The sequence below is a fragment of the Giraffa tippelskirchi genome, chromosome 7, assembly GCF_054371585.1.
Source record: "Giraffa tippelskirchi isolate mGirTip1 chromosome 7, T2T-mGirTip1v1.2.pri, whole genome shotgun sequence".
Classification (NCBI taxonomy): domain Eukaryota; kingdom Metazoa; phylum Chordata; class Mammalia; order Artiodactyla; family Giraffidae; genus Giraffa; species Giraffa tippelskirchi.
This window is the reverse complement of record NC_137281.1, coordinates 2,728,370-2,749,408: the sequence shown is the minus strand read 5'-3', so window position 1 is coordinate 2,749,408 and position 21,039 is coordinate 2,728,370. Positions and strand designations below refer to the sequence as shown.

Genomic DNA, 21,039 nt, shown 5'->3' with positions numbered 1-21,039 from the left:
TGCATAGCACCTACTGTGTACCAGGCATTGATGCTACACAGCAGAAATACACCCATGACCCAGGTAAACCCATCTTCTGTAGGTGCTTGAAGAACTCAGATTCTGCAGAATGCAGGCATCAAATGCTAATATTCAATTATTTTTTTAAAAGAAGAAATATGAGAACAACTGGGGTCCATGTCTACACTGTCAACATTCAAAACAACGAAGATCATGGCATCTGGTCCCAGCACTTCATGGCAAAAAAAATATATATATATATACAGGGAAAAAGTGGAAACAGTGACAAATTTTCTTTTCTTGGGCTTCAAAATCACTGAGGAGAGTGACTGCAGCCATGAAATTAAAACATACTTGATTCTTGGAAGTAAAGCTATGACAAACCTAGACGTCACATTAGAAAGCAGACATCACTTTGCCGACAAAGGTCTGTATAGTCAAAGTTATGGTTTTTCCAGTAAGAATGTAGAGATGTGATGAAAGAAAAAGTGGAAGTCACTCAGTTGTGTCCCACTCTTTGTGACCCCATGGACTATAGAGTCCATGGAATTCTCTAGGCCAGAAAACTGGAGTGGGTACCCTATCCCTTCTCCAGGGGCTCTTCTCGACCCAGGAATCGAACTGGGGTAACCTGCATTGCAGGTGAGTTCTTTACCAACTGAGCTATCAGGGAAGAACCACAGATGTGACAGTTGGATGTAAAGAAGGCTGAGCACTGAAGAACTGATGCTTTTGGACTGTGGTACTTGAGAAGACTCTTGAGAGTCCCTTGGACTGCAAGGAGATCGACCAATCATTCCTAAAGGAAATCGATTCTGAATATTCATTGGAAGGATTGATGCTGAAGCTTCAGCTTCAATCATTTGACCACATGGTGCAAAGAGCCAACTCATTGGAAAAGACCCTGATGCTGGAAGAGATTGAGAGCAGGACGAGAGGGCGACAGAGGATGAGATGGTTGGATGGCATCACTGACTCAATGGACATGAGTCTGAGCAAACTCCAGGAGATGGTGAAGGACAGGGAGGCCTGGCGTGCTGCAGTCCACGGGGTCAAAAAAGTCAGACATGACTTAGTGACTGAACAACAACAGCGTGTACACTGTAACTGAGGAAATAGCTGTTTGAGGAGGTGGAGAGTCATGGGGTAGGAGCAAGTACATTCTAGAGAGAAAAGAACATTCCTTAGAACCCTGGGGACACAGGGACTTCCTGAAGGGGGAAGGGGGAGTTGGTGGTGGTCCTGTTGGGTGCTGTCCACTGTGCAAAGATGTTGGATTTTATTTTTAAGAGAAATGGAATACATAAGCAAAAGAGTCTATGGTAAGAAACATTTATGAAGGTCATATTATATTAGCTGCTACAGAGAAAAGGGAAGTGAGCGAAAGTCACTCAGTCGTGTCTGTACAGACCATGGAATTCTCCAGGCCAGAATACTGTAGGGGGTAGCCTTTCGCTTCTCCAGGGGATCTTCCCAACCCAGGGATTGAACCCAGATCTCCCACATTGCCAACAGATTCTTTATCAGCTGAGCTACAAGGAGAGTATAAATTTAAATTTTTTATTATTTAAAAAGAAATAATGCTTGATCTTCAATTATCCCAATATGGGTGTGTCAATCAGCATTCTAAATGATTTATGTGGATTTTTCATATTAAAATTACACTTGATAAGGCAAAAACCCATTAACAAGTGATGGAAATGATAGAGTCTATCTTTATGTTTACTTTCGATTGGGAGTAGAAAAGGAACCTGTTGAGTCTGAGTGTTCTCAGAAGAGCTGATATGAGAGAGCACACAAATGTTAAATGGCCCATTTTCTTAGTGTGTGTGTATGTGTGTGTGTGTGTGTGTGTGTGTGTGTGTGGTGTAACTGCAACTGTATCATTTGGAGCGAAGGAGAGGTGAGAGCTGAGGTTGGGGGGGGGTCACCTCTGGAGGTCCATGAACAGGCTTGAATTCAGATAGATGAGTTTGGAGTTTGCCCTGAAGATGTGGGCACCGTGGAAGGATTTGGGGCAGAAAACAGATTCTGAAATGTGAGTTAGAAAGATGAAATGTGGAGGATGAACTGGAGATGGGAGTGTGGGTCTGGAGCTCAGAACCCTGGGAGGTTATGGCTGGGATCCAGGTGTGGCTGTGGGCTATACTATGTGGATGGAGAGGACAGCAGGGGTCAGAGGGGCCATGGAGGCTGAATTCTTTTACTGTGTGATTGAATATGAGATGCAAGAGTCGAGGAGTTGAGTGTGACCTTCACTGCCCGCCTTGGTTGGGTGGAGGCACCAGCGATGCACTCAGAGACCTGGTGAACCGAGGGGAGAGGGAGCGAGGAGGGCTGGGGGGCTTTGCAAAGTACACTCTACCCTCACAAGAGAGCACAACTCTTTCTCTTGGGCCCGAAGGGCAGGCTTTACTTCTCCCAGTGACAGGCTAGGGTGTGTAACAAGCAGGATGTGTTTCTGTCCCCTTGAGGTGAAGCATGTGGGTGAGTTCTGTCTCTTCAAAGCATCCTTTGATGCTGCATGTTGCTCTTCTCTTCGGCCAATGGAGACTCCAGGATTCAGATAAGAATGGTCATCATCAGAGTTTCTGATCAAGGACAGTGGCATATATTAATACATATGGTATATTTCCATGAAGCAAAATAAAAATAAGAGAGGAAGTAGCCTGCTAAAGTCATCAACCCCTCAAGAAGCAATATTGCCACCAATGAAAACTATTGATCTATCTATCTATTTATCTATATATCAGCATGGGGAATGAAATGCAAACCACTCCAGTATTATTGCCTGGAGAATCCCATGGATAGAAGATCTTGGCAGACTACAGTCCAAAGGGTCACAAACAGTCAGACGTGACTAACCACATGTATCATCTATCTATCCAGTTTCACTGAGTTATAATTGACTTGACTGACATACATTATGAAATGATTACACTTTCAGATATAATGCACAGCAGTGTGGTATATGCTCACTCACAATAGCAACAAGAAATGAAGCCCTAGCATGTCTTCATTTCTAGCGACCTTGACATTTCTCTTAGTAAAACAGTTCTTGGGCAGTTTAGTTCTAAGTCGGGAGAAAGATCACACACAGAGAGGTCAATGAGCAACTAAAGCTCCGTGGAGCTTGATCTTCACCCCACCTGCCAGCTCGGTTCACACCAGGGTCCTCACGGTGTTATCCTCTTCAGCCCTCTGCTTGGTTGAGCCAAGCCACATTGTGCCACCAGTTGTTAATTTAAAAGGCGCAAGATTCTCAAATCCTTTCTTCAGTGAAAACAAGCAAAAATAAACAATAAGCCCAAATATCGATGGATTAACGCAACACATGCAAAGCCGCCCTGGGGCAAGGGTTCTCTCTGCAGCACTTCAGTGATCTGGAGTGGAATGTCCGGTAGAATTTTCTGTTTAAACATCTGCCCTGTCCAGCACCATGGCACCTGGCCACAGGACGCTACTGAGCACTTGAAATGTGGTGGGTGTGACTGAAGAACTGAATGCTTTACTTCATATACGTGTAGAGTCATTGTCTGTACCGCGTGGCTGGGTAGCTACTTTATCGGCCCGTGCAGACCCAGACTGAGGGAGATTTTGTTCTCCTGTTTCTACCCCTGGAACCCCAGCACCCTCAGTGCACAGGGTTGGGAAAGAGCATAAAGAAGCACGCACTGGCTCTTTAAGACGCCAGCCAGGAAGTGACGCATATAACCTCTACTGGAAGCCTATTGGCCAGAACAGACGGGCGGCCCCGCCCACCTGTAGAACCTGCCTGGGGACTGTGGTCAGGAAGAGGAAGAGAGCTGGAAAAAATGGTAAGCGCTAGAAATAGGTACCATAATCATTTTGTTTTAATTTTACCTCTGCATGGGGGAGAAAGGGAAAGTGCCGCGATCCTATTTTGGCTTAGCTAAGAGAAGGGAATGGCAACCCACTCCAGTTTCCTTGCCTGGAGAATCCCATGGACAGAGGAGCCTGGCAGGCTACATACAGTCCATGGGGTCGCAAAGAGTCGGACAAGACTGAGCAACTAAACAAGACAAGTCATGCCTTCAGGAAAAGTAGAATTCAGCAAGAGAGGCACTGGACACAGCGACACCCTGTGGCCGACTGTGAGAATTGCATCTTCCCAGATCCCCTGGGATCACCAGGAATCGGGTGGGACCCCAGTGTGTTCGCATGGAATCGCTTCCCATCTCTAAGATTTAGGATAGTCAAGTGAATCACCATCTTGGGCTTGGTGACACGGCACTTGTCAAAGAAGATAGTTCCCTGTGCTATACAGTAGGACCTTGTTGTTTATCCATCCTGTATATATAATAGTTTGCATCTGCTAACCCCAAACTCCTAGTCCATCCCTCCCTCAACCCCCACCCTGGCAACCATAAGACTGTAGAGAACTGCTTTTTATGGCTGTCTGACTTTCCTCATTTCTTTCCATCCAAGGAGAAGACTGAGTCCTCCTCTCCTTTCAGCCAGTCCCTTAGCAACTCCACTTTGTGGTACCTCCTGACAGACACATCCTCCCATCTTTTTTTTTTTTTTTTTTTACCTTCAAGGACATTTATTGTTAAGGGGTCTTGAGGTTGGCAGTCAGCTCAAGAGTATAATCAAGGTCTTAGAATTTTTCTGTTTTTTCATTCTCTCCTTTCTTTAGCTTGTTGAATCTGCTTGGTTTTTGCCTCATGGTGGCAAGATGGCCATTGCAGTTCCAGACATCACATCTTTGTTCAAAACAAGAAATAGGAGAAAGCCACCCTGTCAGCACACCCACCTTTAGTGTCTGTCCTCATGCCGTTTTTTAAAATCAAGATAAGATACACAAACATAAAATTTACCATTTGAACCATCTTAAAGTGTACAGTTGATTCAGTGATATTTTGTACATTCCCAGTGTTATGCCATATAGAGTTTCTCAGGTGACTCTAGTGGTAAAGAACCTGCCTGCTGATGCTGGAGACATAAGAGGTGCAGGTTCAATCCCTGGGTCAGGAAGATCCCCTGGAGAAGAGCATGGCAACCCACTCCAGTATTCTTGCCTGGAGGATCTCATGGAGCCTGGTGGGCTACAGTCCACAGGGTCGCAAAGAGTTGGACATGACTGAAGTGACTTAGCACAGCAACACAATGTTATACAAGTATCACCACTCTCTAGTTCTAGAACATTTCATCAATTCCTAAAGAAATCGGGAACCTGTTAAGCAGTCAGTCCCAATGGTCCCTTCCCCCCCCCAGCCCTGGGCAACCATAAATCCACTTTGTGTCTCTCCAGACTTGCCTATTCTGCACATTTCATAGAAATGGAATCATACAACATGTGCTCTCTTGTGTCTGGTGTCTTTCACTTGGCATGTTTGTTTTCAAGGTTCATCGTGTTGCATGAGTCAGTGCTTCATTCCTTTTTATGGTGGAATAATATTCCGTTGTAGAAATGTATCACATTTTGTTTATTCTTTCTTCAGTTGGTGGACTCCTTAGATGTTTCCGTCTTTTGGCTATTATGACTAATGCTGCTACAAACGTTCATGTACAAGTTTTTTACATAATTGGAGTATAATTACTTTACAATATTGTGATGGGTTTTGCCATACATCAGTATGAATCAGCCATAGGCATACATGTGTCCCCTCCCTCCTGAACCCCCCTTCCACTTCCCTCCCCACCCCATCCCTTCAGGTTGTCACAGAGCACCAGCTTTGGGTGCCCTGTGTCATACAACAAACTCACACTGACTATTTTACATAGTGAAGTGAAAGTCACTCAGTCGTGTCTGACTCTTTGTGACCCCATGGACTATACAGTTCATGGAATTCTCCAGGCCAGAATACTGTAGTGGTTAGCATTTCCCTTTTCCAGGGAATCTTCCCAACCCAGGGATCGAACCCAGGTGTCCTGCATTGCCGGAAGATTCTTTACCAGCTGAGCCACAAGGGAAGCCCAGGAATACTGGAATGGGGTAGCCTGTCCCTTCTTCAGGGGATCTTCCCGACCCAGGAAACAAACCAGCATCTCCTGTGTTGTAGGTGGATTCTTTACCAACTGAGCTGTCAGGGAAACCCATCTATTTTACATATGGTAATGTATTTGGTATTTAATTTGTTTTGGCCGTGTCGGGTCTCCCTTGCCGTATACGGGCTGACTCTAGTTGATGCACGCACGGCTTCGTGCTGTGCAGCATGTAGATCTTAGTTCTCTGACCAGGGATCGAACCTGAGTCCTGTGCAGTGGAAAGCAGATTCTTAGCCACTGCACCACCAGGGAAGTCCCAGTGCTCTTCCCTCTGGGTTTCCTTTCTCTGCTCCTGTTCCCTCCGTGTGCTTCTGTATTTTCCCCAACAGGTTCTGCTAGACAAGCGGGAGCAGCTGCTGTTACATCCTGGTAGCCCCGGGACTGCCCACACTGTCGTGTCTGTCCACCCTTACCCCGCCTGTGACCTGTCATGTGTCTCCCCTCCCTCCCTCCCTCCAATCCGATCTAATCCTCTCTGCTCAGCAGAGGCTTCCCTGGCTTACGAGGATTGGAGCATTTGCTAAATGGGAGCAGGACAGGCTCAGAGAACCAGCTGCGGGGAGACCCCGGAGCCGGGATGGTCACAGCAGAGAAACTGGAGACAAAGGAGCAGACACTTGGTGCGAGGACAGCAGGCCGTCAGCCCCAATGCAGACTCCATAGGTACTGAATCCATGCATGAATGGGTCTTTGACTCATGACAAGTTATCCAGCCTCTGCATACACTGACAGCTGTAAATTCATGCGGACAAACGAGAAAGGAATCCCTACCTCATGCCACACACACACACAACCAATTCTAGAAGTCTTAAGACCCAAAGTGGCTCCGATGATCATCTGCCCACAGTGCAGGAGACCCAGGCTCGATCCCTGGGTCAGGAAGATCCCCTGGAGAAGGGAATGGCTACCCATTTAAGTATTCTTGCCTGGGAAATCCCATTTCCAGAGACATTTCCTCTGTCTTGGCTCCCAAAACAGAGCCTGGCGGGCTACAATCCATGGGGTCGCAAAGCCTCGGACCCGACTGAGCAACTACCACTTTCAGTAAGACCTAAACATGGGAGATGATACTGGTACGATTTTAGAGAATACAATATGTTTATGACCAATATCTTTCTTTTTTGTTGTTGTTATGAATTTTTTTTAATTGAGTCAGGTCCCTAAATACAAAATAAATCTATCCACAGAATCCTATATACAAGGATGGGGAACACATGTACACCCATGGCTGATTTATGTCAATATATGGCAAAAACCACTACACTATTGTAAAGTAACTAGCCTCCAATTAAAATAAATAAATTAAATATATATATATATACAAAAATATGAAAAAAAAGAATCCTATATACAGAACACAGATTTTAAAATAAAAATTTAAATTCATCTAAAATATCAGGTAATCACAAGACAAAACACTAGACATAAACCTACAGAAATAATAACACTTAGCAGAGAATCTTTGTAAACAACCAAATGAATGATTAATAAGTAATATACCTAGATTGGAAGGCTCAGTATTGTAAAGATGCCAATTAGCTCCAAAACTATTTATGGATTTAATGCCCCCCTTTTTTATTCACAAACATTTATTTGAAACTACAAGTAAGGATAGAGACAAGCAAAAACAAAAATCTCTAGACATCAAGGGAAGGTAAAGATTTAAGGCAATGTTAATTAAATTCCCTATGAGGCTGTTGAAGGTTCTATAGCAAGTTCCCACGACTGTGAAACAGACGCTGTGAACAATAATTCCACCTCTGACTTAGAAATTCACAAAAAAACCCATGTGCGCCTCAAATACTAACGAGGACGGGGACATTCGGAGCTTCGAGACCTGAGATGGCCTCATAGTAACACAAAAAAACGTCCCCTCCAAGGGCTGGATCAAGGGAGGTGCGGTCCCTTTGCGGACAGTAAACCAGATGTGAAGACCAAGCCATCACACCTTCCCACGTCCCCATGGGCACCACATGCAGACTCACAAGGTCCTCATCCCCTTTGGCACCTCGGGGTCTGCAGGACTTTGTGAGGACAGATGACCACGACCCTATAAATTCATGAACTGCCGGGGGCCTGTGTCATTCTCATCCGCAAAGCTATCTCCCATTTGGTACCCAGACGTCGGGGAGGAGAGCTCCTGGGATGAGAACATCAGGGCACAATCAGGAAGCGAAAGAGGCTCTGGGCGGTAGTTCGGGATGTAGGGGTCCTGAGGCCAGTCCGGGCCTGGGGCCGGGGCTGGAGCAGCTGGGCCGTACACGTGGATGCCCTGTGCCGGGACCCACGTGGCCCAGCCGCAGCTGGAGACACCAGGCTCCGGCGCTGGGAGCACCCACGCGGGGCTGGGGGGAGGAGGGCAGCTGTAGAATCCAGGGCCGTCTGGAAAACGGGGGTTCGCAGCTGTGGCAGCATATTCCGGAGCGGGAGCCCGAGTCCGGGAGGCTCCGGGGTCCGTGGGCTCAAGGCCGGCCCTCTGGTGTCCGCCATCGGCCTGTCGTCGCTCCAGACGGGAGCGTTGGGCCCTGCGGTTCTTGAACCACACCTGCACTCTGCGCTCGTCCATGTGGAGCCTGGCCGCCAGGCGCAGGCGGGCCTGGTAGCTCGGGTACTCGTTCTTCAGGAAGGCTTCTTTGAGCTCCTCCAGCTGCTCTTTGCTGTACACCGTGCGCTCCTGCCGCTGCCTGTTTGGGGGCGCTGATCTCCCCGTGAGGCTCATGATGGACTCGGGTTCTTGCATCCTCCTGCTGTTTTGCTGTTGGAGTTTGAGGCTCTGCTCACCCAATATCTTTCTTATGATGATGAAAGATTTCTTAAACAAGGAAGATAAAAGAAAAAGCGTTACCTGTAGACGGGAACGGTTAGAGCAGAGCCCTCCCCAGTCTGCCGCTGCCCAGACCTCGAGGTGGATTGAACGTAGTGGACCAAGGACCCAGAACTGATGCCCCCAGCAAACTGTCTTCAGTCTGTGACACAGCAAGTGGACATTGAGTGTCAGGTTTTCTGAATTTTTATGTCAAAAAAAAAAGCTTGAGGCTTCTGAAGGTTATTTTAAATCTTTATTAATAAAGTCATTTTGTTTTACAGCCCATCAGTGTGCCACTAACAGAGACTGAAAAACAGGAAAACACTGGTTGATCACAGCAGATAAGGAGAGGCGCTGAAATAGACAGGAGAATCGGGAAATTCTGCTTCCAAAAAACAAGTGGGGAAAGAAATGTTTGCAACACTTTAATTACCAAAAGGGATAAAATGATAAATTCAAACAAATTAAGAAAAATTAACAAAAAATTCAAAAAATAAAAATAAAGTATTGCAAGTATTCCTAACGCCTAATAAACACGAGTAGGGCTGTTTCTCTATCATCGGGGAATCAATATGAAAAATCACCAGAAGTGGCCAGACAGCAGATGGGCAAACATCACAAAGGCTCACATCCTAAATGTCCCTGGGGATCAGCAGGAGCGCTGGGCGATCCAGGCTGGTCAAGTGTCTCCTGGGAAGTTCCTGCGGGCAGCACCCACCAAAGACGAGCGCACACCCGGAGCAGCAATTCCATGGCCGGCTTAGGAACCAGCTGAACTGCCCGCGTGCGCCCTAAAGTGGCGGGACACTCAGAGCAGTGGGACCCCCAAGGGCCGCTCCTCGGTGAACACGAATGCCCCCCTCCGCAGGCTGGATACACGGAGATGCGTCCCTCCGGACAGTGACTAGCGGTTACTTGGTGATTGGTCAAGCCGCCAGGGTTTCCGCACGCCATGTACAGGCCGAGGTCGCAGGGCTTTGCTGGGGCAGATGACTATAAACTCAGAAACTTCCGGGAGCCCGAGTCTTTCTCATCCGCAGAGTCATCTCCCTCTTGGTACTCCGAGAACAAGACGGAGGGAGGTTCGTGGGAGGGTTCTTGGAGCGGGAAGAGGTCTGTGAAATCAAAGATGACAACGGAGTCTGGCCAGGAGTCCGAGGCGGCGCCAGGGTCCTGAACCCAGTCTGGAGTGGAGGCTGAAGTTGGACCTGGGGTCGAGGCTGGAGCTGCGGTAGGGAAGTCCTCCTGGGCGCCCTGCGCCGGGGCGCAGCCGGCCCGGCCTTGGCTGGGGACGCCGCCGGTCGCTGGTGAGCTGAGCATGCCAGCGGGGCTGGGCGGAGAGGGGCTGCAGAAACCCGGGCCCTCTGGGGGCGCAGAGCCTGCAGCCGCGGCGGCAAGGGAAGAGGCAGTCCCGGGAGCGGGGGCGTCGGGGACTCCGCCGTCGGTGGAAGCTCTGCGGGGACCCTGGCCAGGCCCCTGGGTCAATCGCTTCAGCCGAGCGTTTTTGGCCCGGCGGTTCTTGAACCACACCTGGGGAGACAGAGGGGCCGGGGAGGAGGCGTCAAAGGAGGAGCCGTGCTCATTTGCGGCCGCCGGAGTGGGTGGGAGGCTGCCCGCCGTTGGAGCGGAAGCCGGCCTCGCGCCTGGGTCCCCCAGGCCCAATTAGAGGCTCCTGGAGTTTTCAGGAGGCTACAGAGGAGCCCTGAAGAGGGCGGGAGTGGCCGGCCTTGGTCACTCAGGAGCTCGAGCGCCAGGAAAGGGGTCTGCCAGAGGGGCTCCTGGGGTTCCCAGAGGCCCTGAGATCCGTGCCCCGGGAGAGCCCTTGCTTCCTGAGTGACCCAGGGCTGCGCTCGGGCCCCTTGGACCTCAGAGGAGCCGAAAGGTGGCCCCGGATGCGGCGCGTGTAAGTGCCAAAGTGGGAGCTGGTCTTAGGACGGCTGTGGGGACGGGGGGTGGGATCTGACCTGCACTTTGTACTCCTCCAGGTTGAGCCGGGCCGCCAGGTCCTCGCGGGCCCGGTAGCTTGGGTACTGGTTGTTTACGAAGTGTTCCTCGAGCGCGCGTAACTGTTCTTTGTTGAACACCGTGCGCTGCCGCCGCTGCCTCTTTATGGGTCCTGAGAGCCGTGGCGGGAGAAGGAGGGTCAGACGAAGCCCATCTCCAGACGGTCCCCAGCCCGCCTCCCCCGGCCTAGCTCGGGCCCTGGTGAGCGGATGGGGGGCTCACGCTTGCGGGCAGAGGCCAGCGCGAGGTTAAGCGTGTGGCATCCGGCCCAGCCGCCCCCGGTGCCAGCCTGGCTCTCCTCTTCCCACCCCAGCCCCGGCACCACTCTGGGCCTCAGTGTCCACATCCTTGCAATGGGCCTGATCTCAGCCCCAGGGCCCCCAGCCTGGGAAGGCAGGCAGAGCGGGCTCTCCTGGGCTCGGGGTCCCCCCACTATCTAAGGGCTGAAGCGACCCTGATGTTTGCAGGGGGCCACGGTGGGCCGGCTCTCTGTTCATCTTGTCCAGATAATGTAGTTCCATCCCCAGACTCTGCAGTGTCCTCCCCACCGCAGGAAGCCCTCTCAGACAGCTGGGCCTTCCTCTGGGTACTCAGGAGGCCTCCGGCCTCGGCCACGACCCCAGCCTCTGGCCCAGGCCTTTCACCCTGGCCCATACTCACCCATGGTAGACTGGGGTTCTTAGTTCCTCACTGCTCTCTGCGTTTAGGGCTCTGCAGGAAACTCTGAGGCCAGGGTCCTGCACCCCAGCCTAATATACTGTGCCCACCTTGACACACCCTACGGGGCCCACCCTCTTTAGCCCCACCCCCTTGCAGGAGATGCAATTATCGATTAATCCTTTCACTGCTGAGCAATTACTGCTCACTGAGTCCTGTCCTGGGGGCTGCCAGGAAACCTCTGGGGTCCTGTCCCCTTTCCCTTGTGAGTGAATGAACTGGGTTTCCATGTTCAACTCAGGAGCTCAGGTCCCTGGAGTCCGGCCCCTCCTGGACTCCACAGAGTGCATAGGCCTGGGACTAAACGTCAGGTTGAACTCATGGCTTGTGCCAGGGTCTCCTGGGGATTCCTGGACACTCTCTCTCTTGGTCAGAGGAAAGCACAACTTCGGATGCCCATCCCCAGGGCCTTCGATTATCAGCAATGGGATGGAATTAAATAGGTGATCAATACAACATGAAACACAGCAAAGAGATTTTGTTATTTGATTTACGTCGCTGTGAACTGTCGCTCGGGATGCATCCCACTATAACTGCACATTTACCTGGCTTCCTCTTTGCCAACATTCTGCCATAACTGGACATCTTTTGTGCTTCTTGGGCACTTGGAAACACACTGGCCACCAGGACAGTTGGTGGCTGTACTGTCAACAGGGGAGAATCCAATAATTTCCTTGGTGTAAAAGATGTGACCAGAGGCCATCTTCTGATGATTTCTTAAAGGAAATTAAGTGTAGTTTGTTGATTAGATTAGCAAAGATTGAGAAGAGGGTCCTTGCCTGAGATTGGTAGGGGAAGGTGTGGGTATCTGGCTTTCTCATGCTTTGCTAGTGTGGGTTGGTGTTTGGGATGGACTTGATGATATCTTGATGATATGTTGTTGTTTCGTCTCTAAGCTGTGTCCAACTCTTTGCAACCCCATGGACTGTAGCCCACCAAGGCTCCTCTGTTCATGGAATTTCCCAGCCAAGAATACTGGAGTGGCCTGCCATTTCCTTCTCCAGGGAATCTTTCCAACCCAAGGATTGAACCCAGGTCTCCTGCATTGGCATGAAGATTCTTTACCATTGAGCCAGCAGGAAAGCCCAATATCCGCCAATACCCTCAGCCAGAGGTTATCAGGAAGATCCTGGTGGTGCCTCTGTTCGGTCCAGACAGCTGAGTAGGTGCTCCCATTCTCTTGTGGCCAGACCCTCATGAGGTCAGGGGTCAGAGGAGAGCATGGCTAACAAAGCTCACGGTCCAGAGTGCTGGAAATACATGGGAGATCAAATTCAAAATTAAATAAAACATATAGACATCTTCAGGCTTCCCAGGTGGTGCAGCAATAAAGAACCTGCCTGCTGGTGCAGGAGATGCACCAAGAGACATTGGTTCGATCCCTGGGTCAGGAAGATCCCCTGGAGGAGAGCATGGCAACCCACTCCAGGATTCTTGCCTGAAAAATTCTATGCACAGAGGAACCTGGCAGGATATAGTCCCATGGGGTCACAAAGAGTCAGACACAACTGAGCCACTGAACAAAGACATCGTTATTATAGGTCTGGCTCATTGTTTTGGTGGCTACTTTGGGTTGGATGTACGGAAGTTTCATAGTCCACCAGATAGCTCTTTCTCATTTAACATATTTAACATCCTCATAAATATGCCAGTGGAGAGCAGGAAAGCGAGGTCCTTGCCCTCAAAGGTTCTGCGATGCAGCATTTATCTGGCCAAGAAAAGCATGAATAGATGGAGAAACTCACTGATACTGCCTTATGAAATGATATCATTTATTTATGATATTTATTTACTTGGCTAGACTGGGTCTTAGTTGCAGCATGCAGGATGGTCTTTGCTCATGCAGGATCTTTGGCCGCAATGCACGGACTCTCTCTAGTTGTGTTGCACAGGCTTCAGTAGTTGTGGCACTCAGACTTAGTCACCCTGAGGCATGGGGGATCTTACTTCCCTGACCAGGGGTTGAACCCACGTCCCCTGCATGGCAAGACAGATTCTTGACTACTGGATCATCAGGAAAATGCCAGAAGTATATAATTTACAGTTGGAAAAGTTGATGGCTGCATTATTCACAAGAGCCAAAAGTGGAAGCTAAATGGAAATGACCATCCATTGACAAAGGGATAAGCAAAACATCATACATTCATACAATGGAGTACTGTTTAATCATAAGAAGGAATAAAGTACTGACACAGGCTACAACCTGCAAGAACCGTGAGAACCGTAAGTGAAAGAAGCCAGACCCCAAAGGTCATGAATTCTATGATTCCATTCATAGGTGGTGGTTTAGTCGCTAAGTTGTGTCCAACTCTTGTGACCCCATGGACTTGCGAGCCTGCCTGGCTTCTCTGTCCATGATGTTCTCCAGGAAAGAATACTGGAGTGGGCTGCCATTTCCTTCTCCAGGCGATCTTCCCAACCCAGGGATAGAACCCTTGTCTCCTGCATTCCAGAACAGAAAAATCCAGGGAGAAGATAGACGAGCAGTTTCCAGGAACTGGGGATGCTGGGGGGCAATTGGGATTCCCCAATGGTGGGTATGGGGTTTCTATTTAAGGCGATGAAAAGTTCTAAAATGAATTGTGGTGAGGGATACACAAGTCTGTGAGTAAAGTGAAAACCATGAAATTGTATACTTTAAAACCAGTTTTATTTATTTAGTTTTGACTGTGCTGGGTCATCGATGTTGGGCACAGGGTTTCTCTAGTTACCACCAGTGGGGGCTACTCTTCCTTGCAGTGTCCTTTCTCACTGTGGTGACTTCTCCTGTTGCACAGCACAGGCTCTAGGGCATCTGGGCTCAGTAGTTGTGGCCCACGAGCCTAGTTGTCCTGAGCGAGGCATGTGCAATCTTCCCGGACCAGGGATTGAACCCGTGTCCCCTGCATTGGCAGGCAAATTTTTAACCACTGGGCCAACAAGGAAGTCCCTGAATTATACACTTTAAAGCAGTGTTCCCCATCCTTTTTGGCACCAGGGATCAGTTATGTGGAAGACAGTTCTTCCCCAGACTAGAGATGGAGGGATGGTTTGGGGATGTTTCAAGTGCGTTACATTTATTGTGCTCTTTATTTCTGTTATTACATCAGCTCCATCCACATCAGATCATCAGGCATTAGATCCAGTAGGTTGGAGATGCCCTCTTTAAAGGGGTGAATTTTATGTTATGTGAATACATATTGATAAAAATGTACAAATGAATGTAATGCTAATTTCATTGTCCACTGGACTGATCAAGACAGCTGGGACACAGGAGGAGGAATTTGGCTTTCTCTCCCTGCTGATGGGACGTACATTGGTAAAAGATTTTTGGAGGTGTTGAAGACAGAATTGGTGACGTTTGATAAGGATCAAATGAGCACAATACCCACTGACTCAGTGGTTTTTATCCTAAGAGATTTCTTCTGGGAGCATTCTTGACTACTGTGAGCAAGCATGAATATATTTGCTTGAACTATCAATCAGCTGAGTTTATTGGATTAATTCATGTCTGTGAATAACAGAATGATTAGATAATTCTTAACAACTTCAGAAATGCTAATTAACAGTTAAAAGGAAGGAGGGATAGAACTTTTAGTAACAATTGATGATTTTCAATGTAGTTTTTGCTTTGTTTACCTGGTGTGTCTTCTTTCTGCTGAAATAGATGTGTCTGGAACACATCTTGGACTTTTTTTTTTTTTGCTCCCAAATCTAGTCTAGAAAACTTGAGGTTGATGACTAATGCAGTGTTGTGTGATTGAAGGAAGGTACAGTGTTTGACATGGAAGTAATGTCAAACAATGAACAAAGCCAGACACATTGTTCGTTTCTGAGGATGTATACATTCAACAAGCAAAAGATCTATAGCATGCATCTATAATATGTTTAAATTAACAACAAAACATGGAGCAACAATGAATTACCCAGGGACTATGGCAGATGTTGGGCTTCCCTGGTGGTTCAGTCGTAAAGAATCCACCGGCCAGTGTGGAGACGCAGGAGATGTGGGTTCCATCCCTGGGTTGGGGAAGATCCCGTGGAGGAGGAAGTGGCAACCCACTCCAGTATTCTTCCCTGGGAAATCCCATGGACAGAGAAGCCTGGTGTGCTGCAGTCCACGGGGCTGCAAAGAGTCAGACATGACTGAGCGACTGAGCACACAGGCATGGGGAATGTTAAATATTCATCTTCTCTCTTTCTTATTGCTTGGTTATTACTACTTTTTAAATTTGAAAGCAGGAAAACAAGAAAAATGTCTGGTTCTGGATCCTGCTTGGATCATGTGGGTGCCCTGCCCTCTGTTCTTCTGACCTGATTCATCCTAGGGCCGGATGGAAACCCAGAGGGCAGAGCCCGCTCAGAGACAACTGCGGAGGGAGGTAGGGAGAGAGCAAGAGTTCCTGGGGGCTCTTCCTTGGGCTTCTCAAGATGCTGTCCACTTCCTAGATCCAGATGGATAGAGAGGTTGCCTGTGGCCCAGAATCTGCTTGGGCAAAAGAGAAGGAGCTGAGAAGAGAATTGGTAGAAATATGTGCTAAGATGAAAAAATTAGTTCATTTTGATTCAATCAGAACGGAAACAATGGCTGTCTCTCCATCCATCAGTTCCTTGACCTCTTCTGCAGCCCTCTCCTTGGCAAGCCCAGATTCTGTTCCTCCCAGAATAGTTGCTCTATCTCTGCCTCCAGCCTCAAGGATGTTCATGGACAGGGAGACTCTCCCTGCTCTCTCCACAATGAGAGGCATGACTCTGCATAAGGGATGAAAAAGAGAAAGCTGGGTTTTGAAGACAACACTGGGGAGATGGAAATAAGAAGAGAACATAGAATTGGATCTCTGCTTTCTGGAACCTCTGGCCTGTCTTTCTGTCACTGGGGTTACACTTTGTGTCTCCAGACACTGCTCTCTACCTCCATCTTTATTCTTGAAATACAGTCCATCCCCCATTTTTTGGGTGTGTTTTTGCAGACTCCATATTTGCCAATTTGCCAAACTCATGTCCATTGTGTCAGTGATACCATCCAACTATCTCATCCTCAGTCACATCCTTCTCCTCTTGCCCTCAATCTTTCCCAGCATCAGGGTGTTTTCCAATGAGTCAGCTCTTCATGTCATGTGGTCAAAGTATTAGAGCTTCAGCATCAGTCCTTCCAATGAATACTCAGGGTTGATTTCCTTTAAGATTGACGGGATTGATCTCCTTCTTGTCCAAGGGACTCTCAAGAGTTTTCTCTAGCACCACAGCTCAAAAGCATCAATTCTTTAGCGCTCAGCCTTCTTTATGTCCAACTCTCACACCCATACATGACTACTGGAGGAACCATAGCTTTGACTACATGGACCTTTGTCACCAAAGTGATGTCTCTGCTTTCTAATACACTCTCTAGGTTTGTCATAGTTTTTCTTCCAAGGAGCAAATGTCTTTTAATTTCATGGCTGCAGTCACCATCCACAATGATTTTGGAGCCCAAGAAAGTGAAATCTGTCACTGAGGCTCATTAGTTCCTCTTTGCTTTCTGCCATTAGGGTGGTGTCATCTGTATATCTGAGGTTATTGATATTTCTCCCGGCAATCTTGATTCCAGCTTATGCTTCATCCAGCCCAGCATTTCACATAACATATTCTGCATAGAAGTTAAATAAGCAGAGTGACAATATACAGCCTAGATGTACTCCTTTCCCAATTAGGAACCAGTCCATTGTTCCATGTCTGGTTGTAACTGTTGCTTCTTGACCTGCATACAGGCTTCTCAGGAGGCAGGTAAGGTGGTCTAGTATTGCCTTCTCTTTAAGAATTTTCCACAGTTTGTTGTGATCCACACAGTCAAAGGCTTTAGAACAGCCAGTGAAGGAGATTCCCTTGGTGCCATTGATTCTCAAGCTCCTGGAAATCAGCACCACGGACAGGGGTGAGGAGGCCACCTTCCCTCTACCCTGCATACTGTGGGGCTGATTCCCTTGGTGCCCTTGACTCTCAGTTCAGTTCAGTTTAGTCACTCAGTTGTGTCCAACTCTTTGCGACCCCATGGACTGCAACACACCAGGCCTTGCTGCCCATCACCAACTCCCAGAGTCTACCCAAACCCATGTCCATTGAGTCGGTGATGCCACCCAACCATCTCATCCTCTGTCGACCCCTTCTCCTCCTGCCCTCAATCTTTCCCAACATCAGGGTCTTTTCTAATGAGTCAGCTCTCCGCATCAGGTGGCGAAAGTATTGGAGTTTCAGCTTCAACATCAGTCCTTCCTGTGAACACCCAGGACTGATCTTCTTTAGGATGGACTGGTTGGATCTCCTTGCAGTCCAAGGGACTCTCAAGAGTCTTCTCCAACACCACAGTTCAAAAGCATCAATTCTTCAGTGCTCAGCTTTCTTTACAGTCCAACTCTCACATCCATACATGACTACTGGAAAAACCATGGCCTTGACTAGACGGACCTTTGTTGGCAAAGTAATGTCTCTGCTTTTTAATATGCTGTCTAGGGTGGCCATAACTGTCCTTCCAAGGAGTAAGCGTCTTTTAATTTCATGGCTGCAGTCACCATCTGAAGTGATTTTGGAGCCCCCAAAAATAAAGTCTGCCACTGTTTCCCCATCTATTTGCCATGAAGTGATGGGACTGGATGCCATGATCTTAGTTTTCTGACTGCTGAGCTTTAAGCCAACTTTTTCAGTAGGCGCTAAGAGAGGGCATCAGAGGGCAGACAGACTGAAACCACAATTGCAGAAAACTAGCCAATCTGATCGCATGGACCACAGCCTTGTCTAACTCAATGAAACTAAGCCATGCTGTGTAGGGCCACCCAATATGGACGGGTCATGGTGGAAAGTTCTGACAAAATGTGGTCCACTGGAGAAGGGAATGGCAAACCATTTCAGTAGTCTTGCCTTGAGAACCCCATGAACAGTGTGAAAAAGCCAAAATATAGGACACTGAAAGATGAACTCCCCAGATTGATAGGTGCCCAATATGCTACTGGAGATCAGTGGAGAAGTATCTCCGGAAAGAATGAAGAGATGGAGCCAAAGCAAAAACAACACCCAGTTGTGGATGTGACTGGTGATAGAAGCAAGCTCTGATACTGTAAAGAGCAATATTGCATAGGAACCTGCAATGTTAGGTCCATGAATCAAGGCAAATTGGAAGTGGTCAAACAGGAGATGGCAAGAGTGAACGTCAACATTCTAGGAATCAGTGAGCTAAAATGGACTGGAATAGGTGAATTTAACTCAGATGACCGTTACATCTACTACTGTGGTCAGGAATCCCTTAGAAGAAATGAAGTAGTCATCATAGTCAACAAAAGAGTCCAAAATGCAGCACTTGGATGCAGTCTCAAAAATGATAGAATGATCTCTGTTCGCTTCCAAGGTAAACCATTCAATATCACAGCAATCCAAATCTATGCCCCAACCAGTAATGCTGAAGAAGCTGAGTTGAATGGTTCTATGAAGATCTACAAGACCTTCTAGAACTAACAGCCAAAAGAGATGCCCTTTTCATTATAGGGGACTGGAATACAAAAGTTGGAAGTCAAGAAACACCTGGAGTAACAGGCAAATTTGGCCTTGGAGTACAGAATGAAGCAGGACAAAGGCTAATAGAGTTTTGCCAAGACAACGCACTGGTCTTAGCAAACACCCTCTTCCAACAACACAAGAGAAGACTCTACACATGGACATCACCAGATGGCCAACACCGAAATCAGACTGATTATATTCTTTGCAGCCAAAGATGGAGAAGCTCTATACAGTCAGCAAAAACAAGACCGGGAGCAGACTGTGGCTCGGATCATGAACTCCTTGACTCTCAGGCTCCCGGAAATCAGCACCACGGACAGAGGCGGGGAGGCCACCTTCACTCTACCCTGCATATTGCGGGGCTGATTCCCTTGGTGCCCTTGACTCTCAGGCCCCCGGGAATCAGCACCACGGACAGAGGCCACCCTCCCTGCCCTTCACACTGCGTGGCTGGTTCTCTTGGTGCCCTTGACTCTCGGGCTCCCGGAAATAAGCACAACGGACAGAGGCGGGGAGGCCACCTCCTCTTCTCTCCCTCCCGAGCTTGGTGGCTTCCCCTTCACGCAATTCTTGTCACTTTGAGCAGCCAGTAGGGACCAGTGAGCTCAGTTATACTTGAGCCCTGAAGCCCCCTCCCTTCATCCCCACCCCACCCTAGACCCTGTGGGAAGCAACCTGTAAAGGTTTAGTGGGGGAGGGGGAACAGGAGGTCGCCCAGGGCCAGGAAGACTCCATCTCCTCTAGGCTAGGAGGACTCGGTTACTCAGCGGACGTGGAGCTCGCGCATGTGGATGGGGTCTCCAGGCCCCAGCTGCTTCCTTTAACAAGGACAGGAGGAGGATGTGGGGGTGTGTCTGAGTCTTCATGCTGCTTTTAGCTCCGTGTCTTCCTTCAAAGCCCAGAGCTTTCTACTCTTCAGTTCCCTCTCTGCACATCTAGCACTGCCTGGACCCTGGGGAGGGGGTACGTGGAGTAGAGGGAGAGGGACCCCCTTGTATTATCCATCCTTCTGTGAGATGGGGTGACCTGTGGCTGATGTCCCCGTGTCTCCCTTCTTCCCAAGCAGCCCAGAGCTCCCCAGGGACAGGGCTGAGCTGTGGGTCTGACTCCTCAGTGGGTATGGGCAGGGGGCTCCTCACCTGAGAGCAGGAGCTCCGCGGAGTCGCTGGGGAGGGACAGCAGGTAGGGGGCGGTGTTCTGTGAGCTGTAGCGCCTGTAGGTCCCACTGTGGGCCGAGGTCACAGCACTCAGGATGAAGTTGGCCTGAACAGCTGGAGCCATGTCCTGCAGATGAAGGTGCTAGGGAGGAGCGAGCGACCCCTCCTTGGACAGATGGAAGGTGTCTGATGAGACCTCAGGGAACACTGCAGCATCATGTTCTCTCCCCAGGGCACTGAGGCCCCCGGGTGGGCGGAGAGGGAGGGTTTCCTGTGCACTCCTGGGGAGGGCTGTGTTAAAGGGGGACCCCCGCCCCAGTGACCCCAGGTGTGGGCTGGGAGGGAGGGTTTCCTGTGCACTCCTGGGGGAGGAAGGGAGTGATGTGTAGAGAGCCCCTGCCCACACCCTGGACCCTGAGCTGAGGGGCCTCCCTGTGAGCCCTCCCAGCTCCTCTCAGTCTGTCTGTGTGGGTCTCTTTTTTCGTCTTTGATTGTTTGTTTTTCACTTTATTTTTGGTGGCACAGTGCCGCATATGGATGTTAGCTCCTTGACCAGAGATTGAAACTGTGCCCCCTGCAGTGGAAATGCAGAATCTCAACCACTGGACAGCCAGGGAAGTCCCATGTCTGGATCTCCTTAATCTTCGTGCCTCTCACTCCCGTTTTCACGTTCCCCTCCTAGACCCCTGCCCCACCTGGGCCTCTGCTCCAGGACCCTATCCCCGGACCCAGCACCACCAGGGCTGACCCTGGTCCAGCACTCTGAGCAGACAATCAGGACCTGGGCCAGGACAGGGGCTCCTCACCCGCGATCAGGATGTCCAGGGGGGTGCTGGGGGC

The 21,039-nt window shown here is 49.1% G+C and overlaps 2 protein-coding genes across 2 annotated transcripts; both read right to left on the bottom strand.

Annotated features, from left to right (window-relative positions):
* Positions 1 to 8,062: 8,062 nt before the first annotated feature.
* Positions 8,063 to 8,752, bottom strand: LOC145512182 (tetrapeptide repeat homeobox protein 2-like). The gene has a single exon (XM_081505815.1). It carries the CDS (start codon positions 8,750 to 8,752, stop codon positions 8,063 to 8,065), a length of 690 nt encoding a protein of 229 aa, XP_081361941.1.
* A 300-nt stretch (positions 8,753 to 9,052) lies between these two features.
* On the bottom strand, positions 9,053 to 20,323 carry LOC145512487 (uncharacterized). Its single transcript, XM_081506172.1, has 3 exons — positions 20,182 to 20,323; positions 10,783 to 10,934; positions 9,053 to 10,348 (listed from the first exon to the last, which is right to left on the bottom strand). The coding sequence occupies exons 1-3, from the start codon at positions 20,321 to 20,323 to the stop codon at positions 9,812 to 9,814; spliced, it is 831 nt and encodes a 276-aa protein (XP_081362298.1). The 3' UTR covers positions 9,053 to 9,811.
* Between the last annotated feature and the right edge of the window lie 716 nt (positions 20,324 to 21,039).

Bases quoted from the DNA above. Each gene is read 5' to 3' on its own strand.
- LOC145512182 (XM_081505815.1), bottom strand. From the start codon at position 8,752: ATGCAAGAACCCGAGTCCATCATGAGCCTCACGGGGAGATCAGCGCCC.
- LOC145512487 (XM_081506172.1), bottom strand. From the start codon at position 20,323: ATGGCTCCAGCTGTTCAGGCCAACTTCATCCTGAGTGCTGTGACCTCG. The intron at 10,935-20,181 runs GTGAGGAGCCCC...CACGGCTCTCAG, and splicing joins CGCGGAGCTCCTGCTCTCAG to GACCCATAAAGAGGCAGCGG. The intron at 10,349-10,782 runs GTCAGATCCCAC...CTGTCTCCCCAG, and splicing joins TGGAGGAGTACAAAGTGCAG to GTGTGGTTCAAGAACCGCCG.